Source organism: Elaeis guineensis, chromosome 8 (assembly GCF_000442705.2).
Source record: "Elaeis guineensis isolate ETL-2024a chromosome 8, EG11, whole genome shotgun sequence".
Lineage (NCBI taxonomy): Eukaryota > Viridiplantae > Streptophyta > Magnoliopsida > Arecales > Arecaceae > Elaeis > Elaeis guineensis.
In genome coordinates this window covers 18,066,265-18,091,896 of record NC_026000.2, presented here as the reverse complement: position 1 = coordinate 18,091,896, position 25,632 = coordinate 18,066,265, and the positions used below count along the sequence as shown (strand labels likewise).

The following is a 25,632-nucleotide window of genomic DNA, read 5'->3' as shown; positions in this document are numbered from 1 at the left end:
GAGGTTCCCTAAGCTTATTCGGAGCTTCTCGCGTTCGGCCTTGAGTTCCTTGGCAAAGTCGTCCCGCTCATGACGCAGCCGACGAACGGTGCGGCACTTCCGCTTGGCGTCATCCCAGCCCGACTGCAACTCGGTCCCCGAAGCGGCCAGAGCGCCTGTGAGTCGGGAGACCTCCTCGGTGAGATGGGAGATCTCCCCCTCAAACTGGGCCTCCCGGTCGACCGACTGCTGCAGCTGGTCGACCAGTATGACCTTATCGGCCTCGGCAGCCATGGCCTTATCCTTCCAGGCCGCGCGCAGATCGTTGAACCTTCGATATCCGGCCTCCAGCTCGGATATGTTATAAATCAGCTGCAAAAAACAAAGCCGACCGTCAGAAGATCGAACTTATGAAAAACGATAACGAAAGCGAAAAGGAGGAAGACTTACCCGGATCATAGTCGGATAGAAGGAGGACAGCATGTCAGATATCCGCTGATTCTTCATGACCTCGACGTCGGTCGGAAGGATGAGCGCCTGGCATAGCCTCCTGGCCAAGTCGTGGTTGGCCAGGGCTGACGCCCCTTCGAAAAATAGGGAGTCGGTCGACGCTCCGCCACCGGCCGACCTCCTGTCGTCAACGGATGCCATCGGGGCCTTCCCCCGTGCGGACACCCAGGCCCTGACGTCGGAAAGGGAGGGCATGCTCGAGCCCGACTGGGTCCCTCCCGAAGGTGCGGCAGCCGCCGATGCAGGTTGTTCGAGCTCGCACGCCTCTTCCCGAACTTCTTCTGTCGGTCGAGCAGCCGGCACACCCTCGACCGATTCCTCGGCCGCCCGTCCCTCGGGCGAGGCTGCCCCCTCGACCGATGGTTCCTCGGACGGGACTTCAACGGGCACTGTCGGCACCGACAGTGCAATGACCGGCTCCCAGTCCAATGCCCGTTCGAACTCTGCCTCCACCCCAGCCGGCTCGCTCAGCGGAGCAACCTGAGGCCTCTTGGGAGGCCGCGATGGTTCGGCCCCTTGCACCGGCCTCTTTCATGCCGCGTGCTTTCGGATGTCGGCTGCCATCAACCTCATCCTTAGCGGCATATCTGCAACGACGACAGAGAATCAGCATCGAAAAAAAAAAAACAACAACAACAGAACAGACCTAGGCGGGGCACCGAGCTGAGACCGGCGTCGTACAGGGCCTGCTCGATGACGAGCTCCTTCTGCTTCGACACCGAGATATCCTTCAGACGGTGAAAATCTTCCCGGTCCCCGACCTCCACCCGACTGTTCTCGTTTGGTTGGGTTCGGAGGTCCCCCCAACGGGTAGGAAACCTCCAAGGAACGGAAGAAGAGACGAAGAAGAATTTGTTCTTCCATCCATGAATCGACGATGGAAGACCGATAATAAAGGAGAGACCCTTCCGAGGATTGAAATACCACCACCCTCGGGCTTTAGGGTGGGGTCGGAGAACAAAAAAAGCTCGAAAGAGTGAAAGGCGAGGGTTGGTCGGCAAAAGCCGACACAACAGAGCAAAGCTGACTACCAGCCGAACCGAGTTTGACACAAGCTGCGCCGGACACAGCCCGTAGTAGTCCAGCATGTTTCGGACGAACTCCAGAATCGGGAAGCGAAGACCGGTCCGGAGGTTCTCGACGTAAAAGGCCACCTGGCCCGCGGGCGGATTATTAACCCGACCGTCGGCCCTAGGGGCGAACAGCTGAAACTGCTCCGGGATGCAGTACTGCTCCCGGAGTCGATCAACGTTCGGCCCCGAAAGTGAAGAGACCTCCACCTCTGGGGTCGACCGAGAATCGTCAGTCGGGTTCCCCGACCGACTTCCTCGTGGAGATGTTCTAGCCATTACGCTGGAACAGAAGTCAAAGAACAAGGAGAAGAAGGAAGAGGACTACGAGGAAGCAAGGAGGAAGATGAAGGACAATGATGAAGGCTCCTAAGGAAAAAGATTACCTGAGGCAAGGGACCACTCAACCGGAGTCTTGACAGCAAGTTAGGAAAGTGAAAGTCTGGATGCAGGTGACCCTGTATATATAGTGCCCCCCGACGGCTGAGATGAAAGCACGACCAGCGAGGATCTCTCAGATCGTGACACGTAATGACATCTGGGCCCTCCTTTGGCCCGACGGTTCGACGCACCTGCCCTCAGATCGAGCCACGTCACCTCCATCCGCTTGGGCGGACCCGGCCCAATGGCCACCTGCCACGCGACGGAAAGGCCGTGGCGTTTCGCGTTCTCGAAGAGACGGCGGAAACGACAGTTTCCATTCCCGACGAGATGCCTGACACCGACAGGATGAGACGTCCGACACCGACAGGACGAGACGCCTGACACCGATGGGACGGAACGTCTGACACCGACGAGTCACCCGACACTCATAAGATGCCTGACACCGGACCAACCAACGGTACGGTCGTCAGAGTCAGGACTTAATGCGATGAATATCCACTCCTTTCGCCCGATGCTGCCGCCCACGCAAAGACGCTGGCCAGCACACCATCCGACTCAGGAGTGGGGGGGCAACTGTTGGGATATACCGACCGATCTTCCTCATGCCGACTCACCATCGGGCTCGTCTGACCAGCGCCTGACTCTACCGACCGACGATTGCCGACACCGACCGACTGAGTATACGTCGATCGGGCAGACCCTCTCCATTCCCGACTGGCCGAACTGCGAAGTCTGATATCCGACTCCCGCAACGCGCCCGACTGACCATCGGAGGGTCCCTGGGTTTTCACCCGACATTCCGCAACCAGACGTCGATATGCAGTCGGTCGGCTCCCCCGAATACCGTACGACTGCTATGGGCCGCCACCCTGACAAAGGCGTGCGGAGTAGCCGCCTTGGGACATTGTCCCACCTAAGGCATGGGTCAACCCTAGTGATTTGACAGTCCCACAGCGACTTAACAGCTCTACGGCGATTCTGACAGTCTTCGGCGATTTGACAACTCTCCCATTGTCGCGCCATTAATGACGGCATCATGCCGCGCTCTACTATAAAACGGGAAAGGCAACAGTGCTGAAAGAGGTTCTTTTTCAAAACCCCTGAACTCTTCCTCTCTAGCTCCCTCTCTCGCTGAGCTCCTTGATTCTTTTCTACTGTTGCCTAGTCTCCTCTCTGGCTTGACCGTCGGAGGGTCCCCGCCGGAGTCACCTCCGATCAGTGCGGACTTCTTTTACAGGTGCTTGCTCCCGGCGACCAGACGACGAGGGGATTGGCCGCAACAACATGTATGCACCTAAAATCTTAATTTTTTGTCCAAATTTGGCCAAGGTTCTCGTGATGAAATTTTGCACATTATGGTTGATCACCATTCTATAAAGGTTGGCCAGAATTTGTGAGGAAAGTTGGATGAGTCCTGTGGTGCTCAACCATCAGACATGGTCCTCTTCGTCGCACGTGCAACCGGCTAGTCCACAAATAAGTACTCCTTTTCTTATTTGGTTCTACAATTACTGGAGGAGTGTAACTTCACCTCTCACTTCTTTTTGTTATGTAAAGCAATAAGAAACTTGCAATGCATATTACTTAAAAAATATATGTATATGTATACTTTGATACATATGTAGATATATACATGTATAAAAAATATATACAAATTTTAAGGAGAGATTAGATAGATTCATTATGGCTGCAGATTGAAGAGGGATAGAGGGTGCTAGAAACTTGTCTCCCTAAAAAAATAGGAGTAGAGTTCATTTTTTTTTTTTTTCTTAAGCATCAAAATTTTATTTTCTTCTCTCTCCTTCTCTCTCTAAATTAAAAAAATTTAAACAGCTAAAATTATTTAAATTGAGATTAAAATTTTAAATAAAAATTAGTTTTTTTGTTAAAAAAATAGTTTTTTATCGTAGCAGAAGTGGAAAGGATTTTTCAAGAAAAAGAAGAAAAAAAAAAAAAGAGAGAAGGAGATGAAATTAGAGTATTGAAATTCAAACTTATGATAGTTTTACTGAAATATAGCATATCTTTTCTAGCAACTTTATCCTGTGTGTTTACAACTCCATGACGGAGCCGATCATGGAGACTGTGAGAGCTCAGACCACAATCATGGAGACTGTGCAAATGTTGCATGCTAGTACAGAAGGTTAGTCTAAAAGTCTCTTGGGAAAGCCCAAGTAGTCCATGTCGTGAAAGACCGTTACGAGAAATTTTTTTAAAAAATTCGATGCCAAGTATATCTAATTGATGTATATAATCATTATTTTTTAATATATATTTAATATTATAATTTTATTTTTTTATTTAAAAATTTTATATAACAAAAATATCTATCTTTTAAAAAAAATTATGACATTCTGTGATATATTATAATTTTATATATATATGATGTCATAATGTGGTCTAAAAAATTATGACATGCTACATCAAATTATGATTTTCTGCATACAGAATGTCATAATATGATCCAAAATATTATAATATGATCCAGCATGTTATAATATGGTTCAGGATATCATAATATGAAAGGAACATTTTTATTCAACTACTTTTCAATATGCATTTAATACCTGCAATTTTATTTTTTCATTTAAAAATTTTGAATAACGAAAATGCTCTTATTCTTTAAAAAAAATTATGACATCCTGTACATATTATGATATCCTGTGAACAAAAATTATGATTCTCTAAATGCAGGATGTCATAATATGAATGTAGGATATAATAATTTTTTTTTAAAAAAAAATATTTTCATCATTTAAAATTTTAAATAAAAAAATAAAATTATAGATGTTAAATATGTATTGAAAAGTGATGACTATATAAATCAATTAGATAAAATGATATGTTCCACGTCAGATTTTCTATGCCGCGTGTAGTGCACAAAGAATTTTCCACCTGTTTATTCAAAATGTCCCATTAGATCCAGCCGAAATAAGTATTCATCCGCTGGCAGACCCATTTGCATCATCACAAATGCATCATCGGCATTCTTTTCACATTACATTTCTAAATTTATATATTATTTTTACCTAGCTTGTGGCTCAACCATCTGGATCAAGCAAAAGCACTTGATAAAACCTATGTAGACATTATGTAAATTATAACACTTTTCCAATTAATAGATTGGTCCATGTTGATTAGATTTGATGCTTCGTTATGCAGAGATGGAATATTCAGCTCGCACAATGCATGCAGACTTGTTTCACCAAAAGAATCAATTTAGTTTCCTAGATACCCCCACCCTTTGGAGTGCTATTACTGATGGAACTGTGTAAACTGTTATAGCTGCAGCTAGCTTTGTTATTCAAAACCATGAAGGGGACATGCTATTTGCAAGTGGAAAACGGTTAGCATACCGTGCTGTCCCATATGCGGAACTGCTTGGTGCTTGGTTGGGCCTCCTTGGCTGAAGGATATTAAAATTTGGTGTCATTCTTGCACAGTCATTTAGGCCCAACACATCCGTAGGGAGGGTAATCAAGCAGCTAATTGGGCTGCTGATCATGCTCTCTAGGGGGATTTCTTCCTCCATAAGGGAGACAAGATCCACCCTCAATTTACTTGTATTTTGGATGCCGATGCAAATCACAATACCTTCATTAGAAGTGGCTAGAGCAATCCTATCATATTTTTAGGCTCATCTTATCATGCATCTCTTCTTATTGGCAACTACAAAGAATTGTCTATTGGCAACTACAAGGAACTGTTTCCTTTGCATACTTATTCTTGTTGTTAATGCCAGCTTGCTCCCCACCTATGGGACTTATAAAACTATCTTATTTGTTTTTGGAAAGCATACTATTATAAATACGTTGCATCCTCCTTTTCATACAAAGCCTTCTTTGTCAGCATTAGTGTGCATCCACCCCCTCGGCATGGCTATTATAACTGCTAAATTTGGCTTCATAATCTGTTGGGAGGACTAGTTATATTTGCTCATTCTATCATCGCATTTTGGCACTAATTTCCAACTTTCTTGCATTCCATTATTGCCGCGATCTACTATGATTCTTGATGCAAAAAAAATCCTGTTTTACTGGGACATATTTTATCTTGATATTGGTTCAATTAGCTTACTATCATAGATACGGATAATACATCCTTTATCTCCAGCAGTCATAGCCACGCAAGGATCAACATTATATATAAAGGAAGCACATGCCACCTAATTGAGTTTATAAATGCTGATGCTATCATGGAAGCAATCTTATTTTGTCAACATATACTTTACCTCATTGTGTTGCCATATGCCGAGGGCTTTAGAGCGAGCGCTTTTGTTTTGGGATTACCTCAACAGTTGTGGTCTTTACCATTCCACAGATCAATGGTGTTGATTTCTGCAACAAAATTATCTATGCATATGTCAACCTCCTGAAATATCATATAAGGATCCTTTTTTATCAGATGCTGATACTTATGGGGTTTTCTATCCACGCAAACAATATTAGCATCATTGTTAATATCAACAAGGTTGATTGGTATTCAGCTGCTTTTACTTTGTTAATTATAATGCAAGCCTGGAACCACTTTTAAGCATTTGGAGTTTTTTTCTACCAAAAAAAAAAAAAAAAAAAAGCAATGAGAGTTTCCATATCGTCTTAGCTTATATTGCTTCTCAGAAGGGCATTTTCGTGCTACAGAGCTTTGCTTATCAAAATTTACATCCACTCAGTTTTGCACTGCTGCTTATCAAATGGTTAAATGCTTTGTCTGATATCTTCCAGCATGTACCAATACTTTGGTTTGTTGGATTTGAGACTTATATATGGCTGTTCTGTTATTGCTGTATGTGTTATACCTTTCTTGTTTCTCTTTTTATCTACATTATTGTATTAAGACTAGATCTTATGTTAATATAATCTTCAACTACTTTTATTACTAAAAAAGCCAAAAAGAACCAATTTAAGCATATATTGTAACCATGAACAAAATCCTGATTCCATCGTGGGCTAGGGGGCTGTAAATTAAATATATCGCCACCAGTTTACTTGTATCATTTTTATCTCAAACCATTAATAGGAATAATAGGTGAAATAGATTTGGTCAAGTCTGGATGATATGGCCTTGTCTGTAATTTTATTATCTAGTTGATTGTATTAGTCCAATTCATCAATCTAATAAGATTTACTGGGCGGACAAAATCTGGAGCAGCAAAAGATCTAAAAGCTTAAAAAAGGGCCATGAGTCAACTCAGCGAGTTAAAAGCGGCGTGCCTTGCCAATTTCGCGTACGGTCGGCGCAAGGGACGGCGAGGTCCTCTCTCTTTATAAATTAAGGCAAACGCGTCGAGAACTCCCTCGCGACCCGATTCCATTTCCTCATCCTCTTCTTTCCTTTGCTTCGTTCCCACCCATCCTTCCTCAAACCCCTTAGTTCCTCTCCCTTTGATTTCGTTGTACCTTTCTTTTGATCGGAGCAGGAAAATCTTGGATTGGGGTTTGGGAGGAGATATGTCGTACGCCTACCTCTTCAAGTACATCATCATCGGAGACACGGGTAATCCATCCCTTTTTAGGTTTTTTTAGGTTTATTTGGAGTTGATGTCGATGTTAATTGGGAGGATTGATGCCATGGGGGTCGCTATTTAATCATTTTTTATGCCGACTTATATGTAATTTTGGTGTTCCGGAATTACTTGTTTCTTTTTTTTGGTATGTGTGTTTCTGTGGATCAGTAACCTGGTAAGAATATGGATCTGGATTTGTTGATATGTTTTATTCTATGAACTATGTGAAAATAATTTGATTTGCATGGATTGGTTACGTTTTCTATGGACGCCCAAGTCCTTGATACAGAAATCGTGGATATGATTCAGACTTCGGTGGTCCTGCCTCATTAGTCTGTCAGGTTTTCTTGTGTTGCGTTATATATTCCAAAGAACTGGATTTATTGAATATTTTTCGTATTACATTTCGTATTCCATGATGTGACCATGTATCTCTTCTTTTCTTTTCTGTTTTCTTTCATCCACAGGAGTTGGGAAATCATGCCTTCTGTTGCAGTTCACAGACAAACGATTCCAACCTGTTCATGACTTGACCATTGGTGTTGAATTTGGGGCTAGGATGATTACAATTGACAACAAACCCATAAAGTTGCAGATATGGGATACGGTTGGTTGCCATGTCCCTGATTTTACTTTCCTGGATTTAGGTGTTAGCAGAGTAAAACTGTATCCTACTCAGATTTGCTTGGATATTGGCAATAATGACTTTATTGGACCCAAAATCCTACTCAACAACGTCAAATATCTTGCCTAGTTTATATTGCCTTGTTTTGAGTTTGATTTGTGATTAATTTCTTGTTTGCTCGAGCATTTCTGATAGTTTTTTTTTTTTTTAAGCTGGAGTTAGTAAAACCATTCCCATAACTTTTTCCTGGAGGAAGTAGCAAAATTAGTGTGATAATGGTCAAGGTCAATAATATACATTGGTGTTCTCTAACAAAGAATTCTTTAACATTGAAAGGTTAATAAGAGATTTTTTGGTGATGGAAAGAACTCTGTGCAGTGAAATAAAACTTTCAAGCAATAGGTATACTAAATTTATTTATATATTAGGTTTGGAATCATTAGTGAGAATGATAGAATGTCTTCATTAGATTGTCTTGCAGGGGCCAGGCATGTTGGGATTTTCCACTTCCAGTCAAAACTGTTCGAAAGTGTGCCAGTTTCAAATTTTCAGCTAAAACTGCTTTTGTGACCAATTTTGAGTGTGAGCTAGCATTTTCTAGTTTAAATTTAGAATCTCTGAGTTATGAGAATGCTAGAAGCATGGCAAAATCACATTATGATTTTAAATCAGAAGTAAACGGATATAGATTTGTCTATCCTAAAACTCAAACATTTAACATTGAAATGATATGGTGTTATGGTGCACTATTAATACAATCCTTTACATTATGTTTTTGCAAAACATAGTGATTCGATTGTTATAGTGCAAAGCCAACCAAAGCAGTACATCCAAAGGACTCAAACAATATAAGGTACTCGGAAATGATGTATATCTTTTACTTTATTCTTTTAATTAGCTTGATGTCCTATTAAATGCTATAATTATCTACTGAAACTGGAGCCAAAACAACCAAAGTGGCCCAGATCACCTGATTCAAAAGTCACACTATCAAGCTGAAACTAGAACCAAAACCAGGTGTTTAAACCTTATGACCAGGAAACTGCTGATTTGCAGTGGGATTAATGTATATGCTAAGTTAAGAATAGTGAGTGCTTTCATGGAACATATAGGATGTAATGCACATGTAAATTAATGGTACTGGAGCTGAAATAAGCATGCTGACCTCGTGAGGTTCGGAGTTGCTGAGAAAATTTTGGATGGGCTTTATGAGAATATATGTGTGGCACCATGTTGGGGAATAAATGTTTAGAAACAGTAATTGATGCTATCTCATCTCATTTCCATGTGATCTGGCTGGCAAATACTATCCAGAAGTTTTGCAATTTTGGTCTTTCTGGTTAAAGTTTTTGGTACTTGGAAGATTGGCAGAACATATGTAACCATAGGGTTGTTAATATGGATGTGATATTGCAGAAGTGATACATCTGACATCCATTCATTGTGTTGATAGTTTTTGACATATATATTTGAGCTGCTAGTATCAGTTAGCTGTATTTTAACCATGTGGGATAAAGGTACTAAATTAGCGCAGCCCAAACTCAAGAACGCTTATGGTTGTGGTTTTAGTTGATGATAAACTACAGCATTAAGATTACCTTCAGAGTTGCTGTTGACTTGCTTGTTTCTGCTATAAACAGCAGTAGAAATTCGTGGCAGCAAAGGTAATGGATCTGAGGGAGAAGGTTGTTGGGGATCTTTTAGCTTAAACAATCAGAATTTGCCAGATCTGAAAAAAGATCTGTTATACCATTAAAGATTTAGCAAAAGATATGGTCATTATGGTGGGGTGGGGAGAGCAAAATGAAGTTGAGGGGAACAATGAGAAAGGAGTGGACACCCTTTTTATTTTCACAATCTTCAACAATTTTGAACTTTCTATTCCTTTCAACCTAGGGATCCCTTGAGCATGTTAAGTTGACTCCAGATCTGAAGGAAGAATTTCTTGAAGGGCTGGTCTGGTCACATAAAATCTTTATCAAGTTAAGGCTTTAAACAAATCAGAGTTTCATAGCCAGTTAAAGCCTTCCATGATCTGTATTCTGCGCTCATCTAGCACCAATTATAGTCCTTATTTGGGGCAATCCTGCCTTACTCTGGGCCTTTGTTTGAGTGAGTGTAATGGGCAAGAAACTAAATCATTTTGAGGCTATTTTGGTTCTTATTGATAAAAATCTTGAGGTCTTATTTGTAGTAGAAGCGAGATTGAGTTGAAAATCTATCTACCCATTGCTTTTCATCATGATGGCATGATTGTTGGGCAGAATGTGTAAAAATATGGTAATGGTTTTTCTTCTTAAGTACAATAAGGGCTATGTGATTATCACCCTTCTCTAGTTGATCTAAGTACCTTCATTTTCCTTCATGATACTATGAAGCAGATAGTTTGAAATTTATTCCTTTTCTTTTTCATCTAGGGTTTGTCTTTGGGGCTGGGTTCTTTTATCAAGTCATAAAAGGGAATTGCTTGATCTCTTTCTTTCCTTTTCCTCCTTCGTATAGCCTTTTTCTAGGGTTTGTTTTTGTGCCAAGATGGGAGGCAGCAGCTAGCATTAACAATTGTGAGGTGGCAACTGGTGTGCCCCACCCAAAACAACCCCCCCCCCCCCCCCACACACACACCACCCCCACCTCCCGGCTCCAAACCAAAAGCTTAATCAATGGCAGTAATGGGTTGCTCAAATTGACATATTCCATGAACTAAACTCATGGCAGCTAGAAAATATCCCTGAAGGAGTTTGTCATTCCCCTGCTTCCCCCTAACTCTCTCATGTGTTCTCCACTTGCTTTGTCCCTCTTAAGAGCTCTGAGAAAATGAATCCAGCTCATCTCCCAAACTTATTTCTCATGAAAATCATGAAAATCGAGTAGGAATATGATATCTATTTCCCAGTAACTATAGTTTGGCAACAGGTTGCAGCATTTTGGTAGAAGATCATTCAATGAAGAGTTTACTATTGTGTTCATAATGGAATTTTAGTCTCCAATGTGCAAGCCCATTTTCAGACTCAAACGTAGTTATCATTTAAGGAGGGAAGGAAATATGATTGGATTTTGGTGTCATGCTTCTTTGAACTTCTTTGAACATGCTTACCTTGAGTAGTGGGAATTCTCATCAAATTAGAACACCATATACAAGGGATTTCTTGAGTTGAAATGAGTTGGTGATTCTTTGAAATATGTAATGGATGAGGGATCTAATAAGTTTGAATTATTTCTCAAGCATGACCTAACTGGGAGAAGAAGAGCTTAGAGATGAATTAATCAAAATATTTCAATTAAGTTCTACCACTCAAATAAGGAAGGAACGAATCATATGAAAGTTGTAATGGAGAGTTGGCATCCTAAGAACTTTACAGTCCAAGTTATTTTGAGGCTAATATCTTTTGTAACCTCTTATAAAAGATGGGAAGGTTTCTTGCTGGTGACTTTGCAGAATGTAAACAATGGATATGTTGTTAATTTACTTGAAAGAAGTGATCCAGAATTTTGGAGTTGATTGATGGACACTCCATTTTTAAGTTGTTTGGGAGTATCAATACTTTTGAACACTTGGATATGACAAGACATGGTGTGGCTGGAAACTCCACTTTGAATTCTTGTGGTGATGTCAACTAGGGGACTCCTTGTTTTAAGTGCTGGACACTTTAAGCGGGGTGTCCTATTTTCAATGTGGAGTTTCCTGGGTTTTGTAGACACTTCAAGCAAAGTGTTTTATTTTTCTAACATAAAGTTATCAAGATTGTATAAACACTTCAAATGAAACGTTATGATGTTAAAAATATGGATTTGTCATAGTTAATTACCATTTAAGTACCTCAATGCATCTTAAGAGACTTAAAATGAGCCTAGCAAATAAATTAAACAACTAGCAAACTTATAGTTATTCCATCATTATTTTTGTTTGATAGCATCTATAACCCTCCTTCCCTTTTAAGCTATTCTATCTTTGAAATCAGACACAGACACAAATCTGTGTGTATGTAAGTATGTTTATTTTATATATATATACACACACACACATATATACACATATATATACACACACACACATATATACACATATATATATATACACACATGTATACACACATATATATATATATACACACATGTGTATACCCATATATATATATACGCACACATGTGTATACACATATATACATATATAGAGATAGATAGATAGATGGATATAGAGATAGAGACAGATAGATAGATAGATAGATATAGATGTGTGTGTGTGCGCCTTGTTTCCGTGCCTAGATTTTTGGTGGATGCTATGTCCTACACTTAGGGGCACTTGGACCTTTGGCACCAATGCCAAGTGTGTCTGGGTAACATTGCTCCATGGAGTTCCATGTACCACAGTCTTCAGATTCAGCCAACGGGGAGTGGTTGGACAGATCTTGCTCACATGTTATAATTTGGGAGCAATGGATAGAGACAATAGGAGTGCCTCAATGGCAGCGATACATGAATAGGAGTAGTGGACATAGTGATCATTGGTACATGATTCTGAAAACAGTTTAAGCTATTGGTTGCTGACTTTGCACCACAAGGAGTGGCTAAATTGGTTGCCTGCTCTTAATTTTTCCCCTCTTTTAAAGGTATGTTGGATACCTAAGGAAGAAAATGGGTTGTGATTGGTTATGGATGTAATGATTAGGACATTAGATGAGTAGGGTTTGAATTTTGTTGTATGACTTGTTATGGAAACATGTTTCACACTTGCATATGACACTGCTGCTCTTCTTGAATGGAAGACAGCTAAAGCCCAAGTAGATAGGAAAAGGAATAAGGATGCATGTGGCAAATGCAACTGGTGATCTAATATAGTGCATGGATGTTTAAGATGAGTAGGAGATAGAAGAAGCAGGCTGCAATTTATACTTGCATTTTATGATCTTTGTGCTTGCATGTTTGATTAGGGTTGAGTGGTGAAACATAGTCCCGTTTGTGGGTGGTTTAGGTGCAAATGAATGTTCAATTAACAAGATGTGTATCAGCCTAGGACAATCAGTGGGCATAGAAAATGATTTGGGTGCTAACATTGAGCTATGGCAGTACGGGATCAATGTTACAGGTAATGTTAGTGTTGCAGATGTTGGTGGCGTTTAGTTCATGGTAGCATAAAATAAATGGATGTATTGGAATGGGTTACTTCCATAACACAGCAGTCAGCTTGCAAAAAGGAACTACATTTGGAAAAATGTATTTGAGAGTTTTACACACCAGTACTAGATCTTCAGGAGACCCATGGTGAGGGTCCTCATAGTGTTTTTAAGAAAAGGGTTTTTAGGTGTAACCAACAAATATTTACTCAAACCTAATCAGTTGGTATTGCTAATTTTCTTTTTGAACTGTGTCATCTTCTCTCGCTTCCTCGCTCTCATCTCCCAAGCTGCTTGCAAATTATGATCAGCATCATTGGTCCCTTCATTGAGGCCAAAGCTGGCCATACTCTTGTTTGTGATCCGCATTTCAAAGCCCATTAACTTTTAGTAGAGATCAAAGAGATATTATTGGCACTTGTGAATTGATAATATAGCTAGCTTGTTCTCCAGCTCATGATGTAGCTAGATTCCCTTTATTTTGATGTGTCTCTTCCTGGCAATTTGTGATGCTTGAGACACCAGTCCTTCTAAATATTTTAAGCTTTTTGGACCATTACTTCATGTCTGCTGTTGGTGACAATGTTCCATGAATTACTGGAATGAGTCTACAATTATTTATGGAGTTTTGGAATTTTAAAGTGAGTTTGAAATTCATGCTTGAATAATTTAATTCTTTAGGAGATATTTAGTATTAATTCATAATGAAAACAAATCATGCCTATTCCCAAGATAAGGGATAATTATTGAATAGTCAGTGCTATTTTTAGTTTTATTATTTTTCTATTTCTTGCTGCTATTGGCATTCACTGCTGTTTCTCTTCATGTGAGAGTTCATGGATATGTAATACATTAGGTATTTACGTCTTTGAATTTGCTTTCTTTCTTTCATTTTTTCTTTATGGACTTCTAACAATTTTGCTTCTTTTTTTTTTTTCCTCCTTGAATTTCTAATTTTTCATCTATCTAAACCTGCCAAAAGCCAAACCTGTGACTATACATTGCAATTTGCACTTGTGCAATCTTACTCATCTTACCATAAATTAATGAGAGTCTTATTTCTGTTTGTATTAAAAATTTGCTCAAGTATGCCAAAAGCAAAGTACAGCTGTAACATGTCAAAGCCCTGCCTTCTCTGGTTAGGGAGATTTGACCTGATAGAAAAGGTATATTGTTGAAAATTCCGTGCTTCATGATAAGATGATACTTTTGAGTGAGAAAACTCCTGATTGAATAGTCATTTTAGATAAATTAGCTTCTATTATAATGTTATTGGAAATTTCTTTTGATATCTTAGCCACTGAACAGGATTCCATTTAATGAGGCTTTTTAACAGAAAGACTTAGAGGTGAAGCAACAATCTCTATGACCCTTTATTTATCACCTTGCTTACCAAAATGAATGTTGTTTCTCGTGGATATGCCTCGTCCAGTTTGCAATGCAAAGTTAGTACTTCCCTAACTTACCAATAGACTGCTAAGGTGATAGTGACTGGAATTAGCATAATCCCAAGATAGTCATTTAGCTATCATTTATTTACAATACATCATTTATCATTGTAATCTTGTTACTAATATCAATTCAAGTGACTACTGTAAGTTCCTCGTACCTACGTCACCTCCTTTGCCTCCATTTTAGCCAGAGCCCACAACTTCCCACTCAACAACCGCTGCTTGACTTTCCTCTTAATGCTCCACTGTACAAAAGAAATCACTGTTGTGATTGCTGAGCATTTTCTACTGATTTATGATCTGAACCATGGGTGTATCATTATTGGACCACCATTAGTGGTAAGGGAAGAACATGTGTGATGTTTGTGATATGCAACTTTATTTGTTCAGTTGTCATGATAGTATTTTTTCCCCAACTTAATAAATTTGAAAGTTGTGTAGATGCTGTTCAGGTTGTTACTTTATCAGCAAAAGTTGCATTGATAATCTTACAAATGAATTGGTGCTATTTGGCTGAACCCATTGCTTTTTAAGTTGTAGTTTGAAGCAACTGGGTGGGATATTCCCTGCCAAACCGCCACCACATGCATCTGATGCACAGTTTTTTTAACACTACAGGCAGGCCAAGAATCTTTCAGATCTATAACGAGATCTTACTACAGAGGCGCTGCAGGTGCACTACTAGTCTATGATATCACCAGGTTTGTTTATTATTAGAGACTCCTTGGCATTCAACAATGCAAAACTGAATTTATTACTCTCTGAACTTTAGATGTTACATAGATGCTTATACTCTTGTCCTTTAATACAATTCTCAGGAGGGAGACGTTTAACCATCTTGCAAGTTGGTTAGAAGATGCAAGGCAGCATGCAAATGCTAATATGACAATTATGCTGATTGGAAACAAATGTGATCTGGCTCACAGAAGAGCTGTCAGCACTGAGGAAGGCGAGCAGTTTGCTAAGGAGCATGGCTTGATCTTTATGGAGGCTTCTGCAAAAACAGCTCAGAATGTTGAGGAGGTAAATAAGCCTTGCTATTTTCATGCTAAACAGTAGGTGAAAGTTTCTTCTTCTATATATACATATATAATTTAAATCCGGCTTTTCTAATGTCTACTGCTTTTCCAGGCATTCATCAGCACAGCAGCAACAATATACAAGAAAATTCAAGATGGGGTCTTTGATGTATCAAATGAGGTAAGTCTTTACTCATATTTGGACCCTATCAAGTTTTTTTGTCCGATATTAGCTCTGTGCACATGGAGGGAAGATTGGGGAGAGGGGGTGTGTTGCTGTTATTAGTAAGTATCATGTATTTGTGATTGGTTTTGTAAATTGTGCTTTTCCATTTCTTCCCATCCAGATCAGTTTTTTTGAGCTTTTTTCCTTCGTCCTTTCTCATAGCATTGAGGTTTTCTGGTGTTTTCCCTTACTCTGTGCGCAGTATTTTGCCCCAAAAGCTGGGTCCCTCATCGCCGATGAAGAGACCCATACCATATCAAGCAATTAATTGATAATGACATAGTGCATTATTTTGATTATTTTTGAAAACTTGAAATATTTACCCTTTTTGGCAATAAAAGACACTGCTGAGTGCTGACCCTCATTTAGAACTAGTACGCCAGTACCTCAGGGCATGGTTGGGTGGGAGATACATTGGTCGGAGGGGAAAAGCAAATACATATAGTGGATGTCACTTCCTCGCTGGGACCCACTAGGCTTGACTAGGTGTGATCATTTGATGACAGTGATATTGGTATTGGGCAACTTTACTGTATCGAAACTTCGCTTTCTCCATCATCATCATCTTAATTATTTGGTATAATATTTTGCAACGGCTATTTGTGATCCCGTGCCTTCATATAATAATCACGACTCTACCTTTGCTTCTGCCCGATGATAAATTTATATTGCGGATCTTAGAACTCTATCTTCTCTTTGATATTACCATCCCTTTTTTCTTTTTTTTCTTTCCCTATAATCTTGTTGTGCAACTTCTGCAGTCTTACGGAATCAAAGTTGGATATGGAGGAATCCCAGGTCCAGCGGGAGGAAGGGATGGCTCTTCTTCTCAAACTGGTGGCTGTTGCAGTTGAGCTCATTTCCTTCAGGTCCGGCAGGAGGAAGAGAGATGGTTCCTTTTCTCAAGCTGGTTCATGTTGAAGAATGTTAATCTGACGTATGATATTCCTTATTTGTTGTCTTTCTCCATCAGAACGATAGTCCTTTTCTCCCCGCTTTGTCGTCTTCTCCTTGCATTTTCAGCGTTTGGATCCTAAGTAAATATTGTATAATCCTTGTGCATCATACCGTTTGTGTTCCACTCAGTTAATTGTATGTGCTTTATGGAAACTTGAATTGATTACAATTCTTTTCCAGAAATTGCTTGAGATATCCGTAGTGATTGTTACTGTTTACCATAATGTCAAGGCCTCATGGGGTCGGATGCAAAGTGGCTTGCTTATCTTGGACCTAATTCAATAGCAACGTTGCTTATAATTTAAGCCGTGGTGGACCCATTAGAAAATTGGAGCGTGGACTTGATTCTGTTCCTAGTCCAATAGGTCAAGCAAATGCGTGCAGGCATGAACTAGGTCGGTTGGTTATGATTTTGATGGTGCTCAACTTTATCTGTTCCGGGGGTCCCAATCCGATAGATTGATGTTCGAATGATGATATCAAAATCTTTTGGTTCGATTGAATTGCTTTTGCTGGGACTTCCTCAGTCAATTTAGACGTAAGAAAAATACTTTGTCATCCTTGTTATTTATTATTTTTGGATGTGGGTAGCTTTCTCATTTCTTCTGGATATGTTTTATGTAGCTTATGAGTGCAAGCAAAGACTGGTGAGTTGGCTCTTTGTACATTTGTCTTCCAGACAGAACTACGATTGACTGACTTGTAAGCAGTCGCTCCACTCTTAGGGGCTGTTGGGTGCACGCAAATTCACTCGCGCTGCAAGTTGAACGGCTAGATGGGCCAGTATCGCTGTTTGGATGCAGGTTGAGGTAGGTCGGGTATAAAATATTGCAGCTCTAATTACGGTCGAAATAACTGGAGGACGAGTTGGAGGGCGTCATCCTCCAGTGGAGGAAGGGAAAATGAGGCCTTATGCAGCTAGTTGGCATCCTCTGATGGAGAGGGGATGGTAGTTGAAACCTTAGCCGAGAAATTGACATATATATACCTATACATATATGTATACATATACATACATATATATGCATATACAAACACACACACACACACACACACACACACACACACACACACACACATATATATATATATATATATATATATATATATATATATATATATATATATATATATATATATATATATATGTATGTATATGCATATATATGTATGTATGTACACACATATATATATATGTATGTATATGCATATGTATGTATGTATGTCTGTATGTATGTATCTATACATACATACAGACATACATACATACATATGCATATACATACATATATATATATGTGTGTACATACATACATATATATGCATATACATACATATATATATATATATATATATATATATATATATATATATATATATATATATATATATATATATGTGTGTGTGTGTGTGTGTGTGTGTGTGTGTGTGTGTGTGTGTGGATGGATATATATATATCCATACATACATACACACACACACATATATATATATGTATGTATGTATATCCATACATAGATATATATATATATATATATATACATAGATATATATATGTATGTATGTATGTATGTATGTATATACATAGATATATATATATGTATGTATGTATGTATGTATGTATGTATATAGATAGATATGTATGTATGTATGTATGTGTGTGTGTATATGTATGTATGTATGTATATATATATGTATACATATATCCATACATACTGTTGCGGCCAACTCTCTGTCGCCTGTGATGAGCACCTGCAAAACAACATCTACACATATTGGAGTTGTATTCGGCGAGGACCCTTCAATGCTTAAGTCAGAGAAAAAATTGATGAACAGTAGATTTCAATATCGAGAGTAGCAGAGCTTTGACCCAAAATTGGCTTACCCCTACTGTTCACTTACCTCCCCTTTTTATAGATGACTATGGTGTAACCGTCGAGCATGTGGTCCCACTTTTTATGATGCTAAATTATCGGACTATAAATATAGAATTAATGGGGCGTTACTTCTCCTTAATAGTCGTGACATAGTCGATAACCATTTGCGACGGTTATGGTATGTTGAGCAGATTACCGACCATATGTTGGTATAGCCGACTTTATGTTGGCAGAATTAATGGGTGACCATCGGCTATTAGCTCTGTCATGCTGTCGCATGCCGACGGTCTAAGTCGTCCGCTATCGATTGATGGTAGTCGAATACTAGTTGGTCAACCGATCTTAGTTAATTAGCTGACAATAGATCGGTCAGTTGATAAAAAATCAGTATTATCTATTCGGTTGATGCATAGTCGAAGTCGTAGTGACCAAAGTCGAGGATCGATCGGTTTACCCCAATAGTTGCCCGCCACTCTCAAGTCCAAAATGAGCCGACATGTGAATTGCTGAATGGTTTATCACGTTGGTCGAAAAGAGTTCTATCACATCAAGTTTCAATTTTGATACTGTTTTCTTCGAGATATGGGTGATCGGCTACTTTGTCATGTTGGTAGATATGGTCGTCTGTTATACTGACTGGTCGATCCAGTATCAGTTGTCAGTGTCAGGCGTCATTTTGGAAAGTCGACTCGGCGTCTGACGATATGATGTCGACAAATACATTTGTGCCACATGTCCGAATGTTATTGGATCGGAGTTGTTCATGCGGATAGAGGTGACGTGGCTTGATCTGGAGTAGGTACGTCGAACCGTCCGATCAATGGTTGGTCCAGATGTTGCCATTTGTCTTCATCTGATAGATCTTCGATTTCACCACTTTCATGTCGACCATTGAGGGATCCTATACATAGGGTCACTCTCAGTCAAATTTTTATTTTTTGTTATCTTTGGTATCAGGACTCTACCGGATTGTCGCCTCAACGCTCGGTCCCAACCTTCAGGTCCAATTTAGTTTTTTCTTTTTGAGTTCTTTCCTCTAGGATTCTCATCTTCTTTAGAGTCATTTTCATGGCTAGGACTTCTCTTTCTCAGGACGATCGGTCGGAGAATCTGACTGATAAATCCCAGTCGAGTCCGGATGTGGAGGACTCTTCACCTTCAGGACCGAATGTTGAGCGGCTTCAAGAGCAATTCTATATCCCGGAGCAGTTTCAACTTTTTGCCCTTGGAGTCGATGGTCGGGTGAATAACCCTCCTTCGAACCAGATGGCCTTCTATGTCGAAGATCTTCGGGTGGATCTTCGATCTTCGATCCCAAAAGTTATTCGAAATATTTTGGATTATTACGGACTTTGTCCACCTCAGCTGGCACTGAACTCGGTCCGACTGATAATTAGTTTTGCTTTACTGTGTCGGATATTGCCGACAATGTCTCGTCCTTCTCTTTTCCGAGCCTTCTTTGTCCTCTGACCTCATCCAAAGGCTCCAGAGTGATGGTTCTTCAACCCTCAAAAAGGTCTATCCTTTATTACCGATCTTCCATCGTCCATTCATGTATGGAAGAACCAGTTTTTCTTCTTTTAACGAGATGGAAATCAGTTGTTCAGCTGGTTCACCCCTCTCCTGATTCTCTCTTTGATCCAATTTGTTAACAGGCAAAGAGTCTTTAGATTTATTATTTTGGGTGGAGACAAGGAAGCAACGTCGGATGAGTTGTTGATCTCCACGTATTTCTCCAATCCTATTTCTTGTCGAAAATCGGACTAACAAATGGTATGTCGAAACCACTGCTCTCAAAGCATTAAGCCCAAGTTATCCGAGTATGGCGTTATAAGCCGAAGGTACTCGAACTATCATGAATGTTATAAGAATAGTGCTCTATTGTGGTTCGGTTCCAGCGATTAAAAGGAGAGAGATTTTTCCTTCCACTGTGACAGCATCTCCTGTGAAGCCAACCAATGGGGTCGAGACTCTTCTGAGTCGGTCAGTCGACAGTCGTATTCGGAAGAAAGTCGGGTAAAATAGAACATCAGTTGAACTTTAATTATCTACAAGAATTCTTTTTACATCATAATTTGCTATCGTTGCCGAGACAACAACAGCATCATTATAGGGAGTCTGAATTTTTCAAATATCTTCTTTCGAGAAAGTTATTATATTGTTGAGTCGTCGTCATTTCGCCGACTCTTTTTCGGAAGTTGCCCCCCAATTCGATCATCTGGAGATCATGTTGATCACTCCTGCAGTCGACTGATCATTTACAGCCTCCTCAATTTGCGGTTGGGGTCGTCGATCGGTAGGAGGTTGCATCGGAGGATCTCTGCAGTATTCTTCGAGGTAGCCTTATCGAATCAGGACTTCTATCTCGTCTCTGAGTTGGATGCATTGTTCGGTATCGTGACCATGATCACGATAAAATCGCAATACTTCCTTTGGTCGTGGTTCCTCGGCAACGCTTTCATCGGTGGAGAGTATCGTAGATATTCTGCTCCTTCGATTTTAATAAGAATCTACGCACGAGGAGCAGAAAGAGGAGCATAGGAGTCATACCTGCCATAACTCGACTTTGGACTCCGTCGTCGAGACGAAATTTGCTTATTAGAAGATGGCCGACTTGATTCAATCGGAGCTTCTCCCTTCTTCTGTTTCTTCTTTTTCTGATTTTTACATTCTATCTGGCGTCAGTCAGAAGCTCCTTCATCTGCATGCATATATTTGTATGCACGCTCCAGAAGTTCGGTATAAGTTCGAAGGAGAGTCTTGTCCAAAGAATATGTGAATCGAGATCCCTTCAGACATCTTTTCATGGCCGATATGACCATATTTTCATTGAGATCCTTGACCTCAAGCGTGGCTGCATTAAAACGGATCACAAAATCTCAAAGTGTCTCAGTCTCTCCTTGTTTGATCGAGAAGAGACTGTCGGAGGTTCGTAACGGCCTTTGACTGGTGTTGAAGTGAGCCACGAAAGAATATTCTAGCTATTCGAAAGAGTATATACTTCCTGATTGAAATCCGAAGTCCAGGCTCGAGCAGTTTTTCGAAGAGTTGCCGGAAACCTGATACACAAGAGGACGTCGGTTGCCTCCTGAATTGTCATAAGAGCTTTGTAGCTCTTAAGATGATTGATCGGATCGGTGGAGCCGTCGTATAGCTCCACTTGCGGCATCTTGAACCGGGATGGGATCGGTTGGTCCAAGATGTGTCGAGAAAGAGGTTGGGCGGTGTAAAAATCGTAGTCGTTTGAGGACTTCTGACCTTCCACTTGAAGCTGGATAAGTTGGCGGTTGATCTTCTGGAACTTGCGGTCGTAATCGTCGAACCATCGTTGCCGGAAAACTCTAGGGATAGAACCTCTCGATGAGCTTGAAGGAGAAGCGGAGGGCATTCGCGATCATTTTCCTTTCCTAATGCTGTTGAGACGAGAAGGAGAAGAAAAATACCGTGAACGATGAGTGGTACATCGAGAGTGTCGAGAATGTGGTTGTTCGTCTCGATGAAAAAATCGAGACGGTCGCTCCGGAGAAAGGGAAGGTGATTGCCGTAGATGGTGGCGGCTGTGCCTGGACGACACCGAATGCACCATCGGTTGTTCCAACGGTGGCTACTGCTGCTGCTGGGTCTGCTATTATTGGAGACTTTTAACTGCATTCGTAAGAATATTCATTTGCTGTACGAGTGCAGCAATCTGGATGTCCGTGATAATCACAGGATGTGAGGAACTAGGCTTTGCTACTGGAGGAGGGGGAGGAACTTCTTTCCGACGAAAAGAGTGTCTTGCTGATCCGGTTGTATTCGAGCGTTGGGCTCTGATTTTCGTCACGATGCAATAAGTTCTACCCCTTCCTGGCATGCCAATCTATTGCGGCCAACTCTCTGTCGCCTGTGATGAGCACCTGCAAAACAACATCCATACAGAACGGAGTTGTGTCCGATGGAGACCCTTCGATGCTTAAGTCAAAGAGAAAATTGATGAACAGTAGATTTCAATATCGAAGGTAGCAGAGCTTTGGTCTAAAATTGGCTTACCCCTACTATTCACTTACCTCCCCTTTTTATAAGTGACTCTAATGTAATCATCGAGCATGTGGTCCTGCTTTTTATGACGCTAAATTATCGGACCATAAATATAGAATTAGTGGGGTGTTACTTCTCCTTAATAGCCGTGACATAGTAGATAACCGTTTGCAACAGTTATGGTATGTTGAGCAGGTTGCCGATCATATGTCAGTATAGCCGACTTTATATCGGCAGAATCTATGGATGGCCGTCGGCTATTAGCTCTATCATGCTGTCGCATGCCGACGGTCTAAATCGTCCGCTATCGATCGATGATAGTCGAATACTAGTCGGTCAACCGATCTTAGTTGATTAACCAATAGTAGGTTGGTCAGTTGATAAAGAATCGATATTATCGGTTCGGCCGATGCATAATCGAAGTCGTAGTGACCAAAGTCGAAGATCGATCGGTTTATCCCAACACATACACACACACACATATATATATATATATATATATATATATATATATATATATGTGTGTGTGTGTGTGTGTGTGTGTGTGTGTGTATGAATAGACTTAGATAAGATCGATCGAATTTGGATTGAGATCCTTTTAGATCAAAACTTTATAATGAGGTTCTACATCGATAATCTAAATCGTTGAATGCAATCTACTATTTGCACATTCAAAAATATATGATTGGAGACATCTAGTATATGCATCAAATTATTAAAAAATATATTTAATTTAATTTAGATTATCTAATTTTTGACTATTTAATGTATAAGTTAGGAACCTCTAAATCATATTTTTTTTTTTGTGTATGAAAGATTTTGAGATAGTAAATCATATTCAATGATTTAAATTATCAATATAAAATTTTATTATAAAATTTTGATCTGATCAAATCTAAATCCATATCTAATTAGTCTAATTCTAATCTCTCTTTCTCTCTCTCTCTCTCTATATATATAGAGAGAGAGGGGGAAAGAGAGAGAGAGAGAGAGATACCATGGCAGCATCATCTTGGTATCTCCCCCACCTTCCTCCCCCTCATTCACCAAACGGAAGAGCTGGAGGCCCTGCAGATGGAGCACCTACAACTCAAGCTACATTGCAACTTGAATTACCGAATATTGGATGGCTTGTTTCTCAATCAAAAAAATAAAAAATAGGAAAAGAAGTTGCAATACACTTCACCCAGGGGTTCCAAACAACCCCTTCTCCGAAGAGACATTTGGCAAGTTTTTTTTTTCCCCTCGCGTGGCTTCTAAATAATGCAATATTTAACAGCTTTTCATCATCACGTTTTGCACAAGACATGGAAGACGATAGAATTTTTTCCACAGTCCAAAAATTTGATTTACACATTATAATGACGCGTAATGGAAAATATCTTAAGTGCCATAAGATTAGGAAGTTCTCTTTGATATATGATCGACATTAGCTAGCAAGACCTTCTCTTCCGAATCGCGTCTGTAACAAATAGCAAGCAAATCCTTGGTGCTGGCCATGGCATTCAGCATAAACTGAGGGATCCTTCTACTTTCGGCTTTGCGTAGGTTAGCACGGGCATTAGCCCATGCGTACAAAAGGGGAGGGACTTTAGAGAAGTGCAAGGACTTTGGACAGGCCTGATATCAAATTAAAAAACGTAATGAAAAGGCCAGGTTTGAATAGGATATTCATTTCGAGCAAAAACGTCACCCACTTGGTCATCACTAATTAAAATAACACATCAAGCAACGGTTAGTTCTAAAGTTTCGTCAGCGGATGAGCTGAGAACTCTCACCTATCCCAACATACAAGTGGGGCAGGTACATCCCATCACCAACCGCAACACCCATCCGGGCACGTGACGGTCCGGTCCGGATTGGTTCCGCGGTTCAATGACTCGGACCGGCAAAATCTAGAGTCTAGACCGAGCGAAAACCAAACCGGATGAGGCCGGAAACCCTGAAAACGACCGACCGGATGTTTGGTTTGGCTACTAACTTCCTTTTCCTTTACTTTTGTGTTAATAAAAATAGAAAAAAATTAGAGAATCAAACCGACTTCGAACAAATAGAAAATATAGGAAACTGGAGAGCTGATGAATCCAATCCCATCTGATTTTTTTTTTTTTTCCCCCAAATAATGTCGCAGGATCCATAAGCGAATATGGATTTAAAAATCCACTAAAAATATAATATTGTTTTGTACAATCCATGAAATTTTCACCGGCACATCAGTAGATCTTGATCTAAGAACTAAACACAAGAAATCCCCCCCCGATCCCCAAAAAAATTCCCAAGAAAAGAATGCAGATCACCAGAAAAGCCCGACCCAAAGAACAATGAAAGGAAAGATTAGAAAAAAAAGGATTATAGATTGAGATCATGGCGAGAAGAACCCTAGAATGCTTTAGAAAGGGGCGGGGGCTCCTTGGCCCAAGAAAGGCCTCGTACCATGGACATCGACGTCTTCCAAGTGGAAGGTGTCCTTGAGCTTGTGGAAGCCATGGGCGAACACCCCGAAGCCGAAGACGAATCCTATCAGCAGGATCACCAGCACCAAAAGGAAGCACAGGCAGCACGATTTGCTCGGGAAGCAGCACATCTTCTCGGTATCGCTATCGCTATCGCAAGAGAAGGAATCTAAGGATCTTTAGGAGAAAAAGTTGGGAAGAGATAGGCTTCGCCGCTTTGGCTTTTTGGAGAGAGAGAGAGAGGGGTATTACAAACGATGAGGGAATGGAAGGGGTATCCTTGTAAACGACGAGAAGCGTTTTATTGGCCGGGCCCCACTTGCCCAGGGTTGTTAACGGTGTGGGAGATTTAATTTTGTTACTGTTTTGAGGGAGCCGTGGTTTCTACGCGTTGGTCGGATTTGGTGGAGTTTAGATTTGGATGCCGTCAAAGCGAAGGTAGGAGTG

At 40.5% G+C, this 25,632-nt stretch overlaps 1 protein-coding gene across 1 annotated transcript; it reads left to right on the top strand.

The window, feature by feature from the left end:
- Nucleotides 1-7,172: 7,172 nt before the first annotated feature.
- LOC105049930 (ras-related protein RABB1c) lies at nucleotides 7,173-17,021 on the top strand. Its single transcript, XM_010929733.4, has 6 exons — nucleotides 7,173-7,439; nucleotides 7,917-8,056; nucleotides 15,255-15,337; nucleotides 15,455-15,659; nucleotides 15,768-15,836; nucleotides 16,643-17,021. Exons 1-6 carry the CDS (start codon nucleotides 7,394-7,396, stop codon nucleotides 16,733-16,735), a joined length of 636 nt encoding a protein of 211 aa, XP_010928035.3. The 5' UTR covers nucleotides 7,173-7,393; the 3' UTR covers nucleotides 16,736-17,021.
- Nucleotides 17,022-25,632: the final 8,611 nt, after the last annotated feature.

What these genes read in the sequence shown, in the direction of transcription:
- LOC105049930 (XM_010929733.4), top strand. Translation starts at nt 7,394, where the DNA reads ATGTCGTACGCCTACCTCTTCAAGTACATCATCATCGGAGACACGG. An exon ending in CATCATCATCGGAGACACGG is followed by an intron (nt 7,440 to 7,916) that starts GTAATCCATCCC and finishes TTTCATCCACAG; the next exon opens with GAGTTGGGAAATCATGCCTT. An exon ending in TCTTTGATGTATCAAATGAG is followed by an intron (nt 15,837 to 16,642) that starts GTAAGTCTTTAC and finishes CAACTTCTGCAG; the next exon opens with TCTTACGGAATCAAAGTTGG.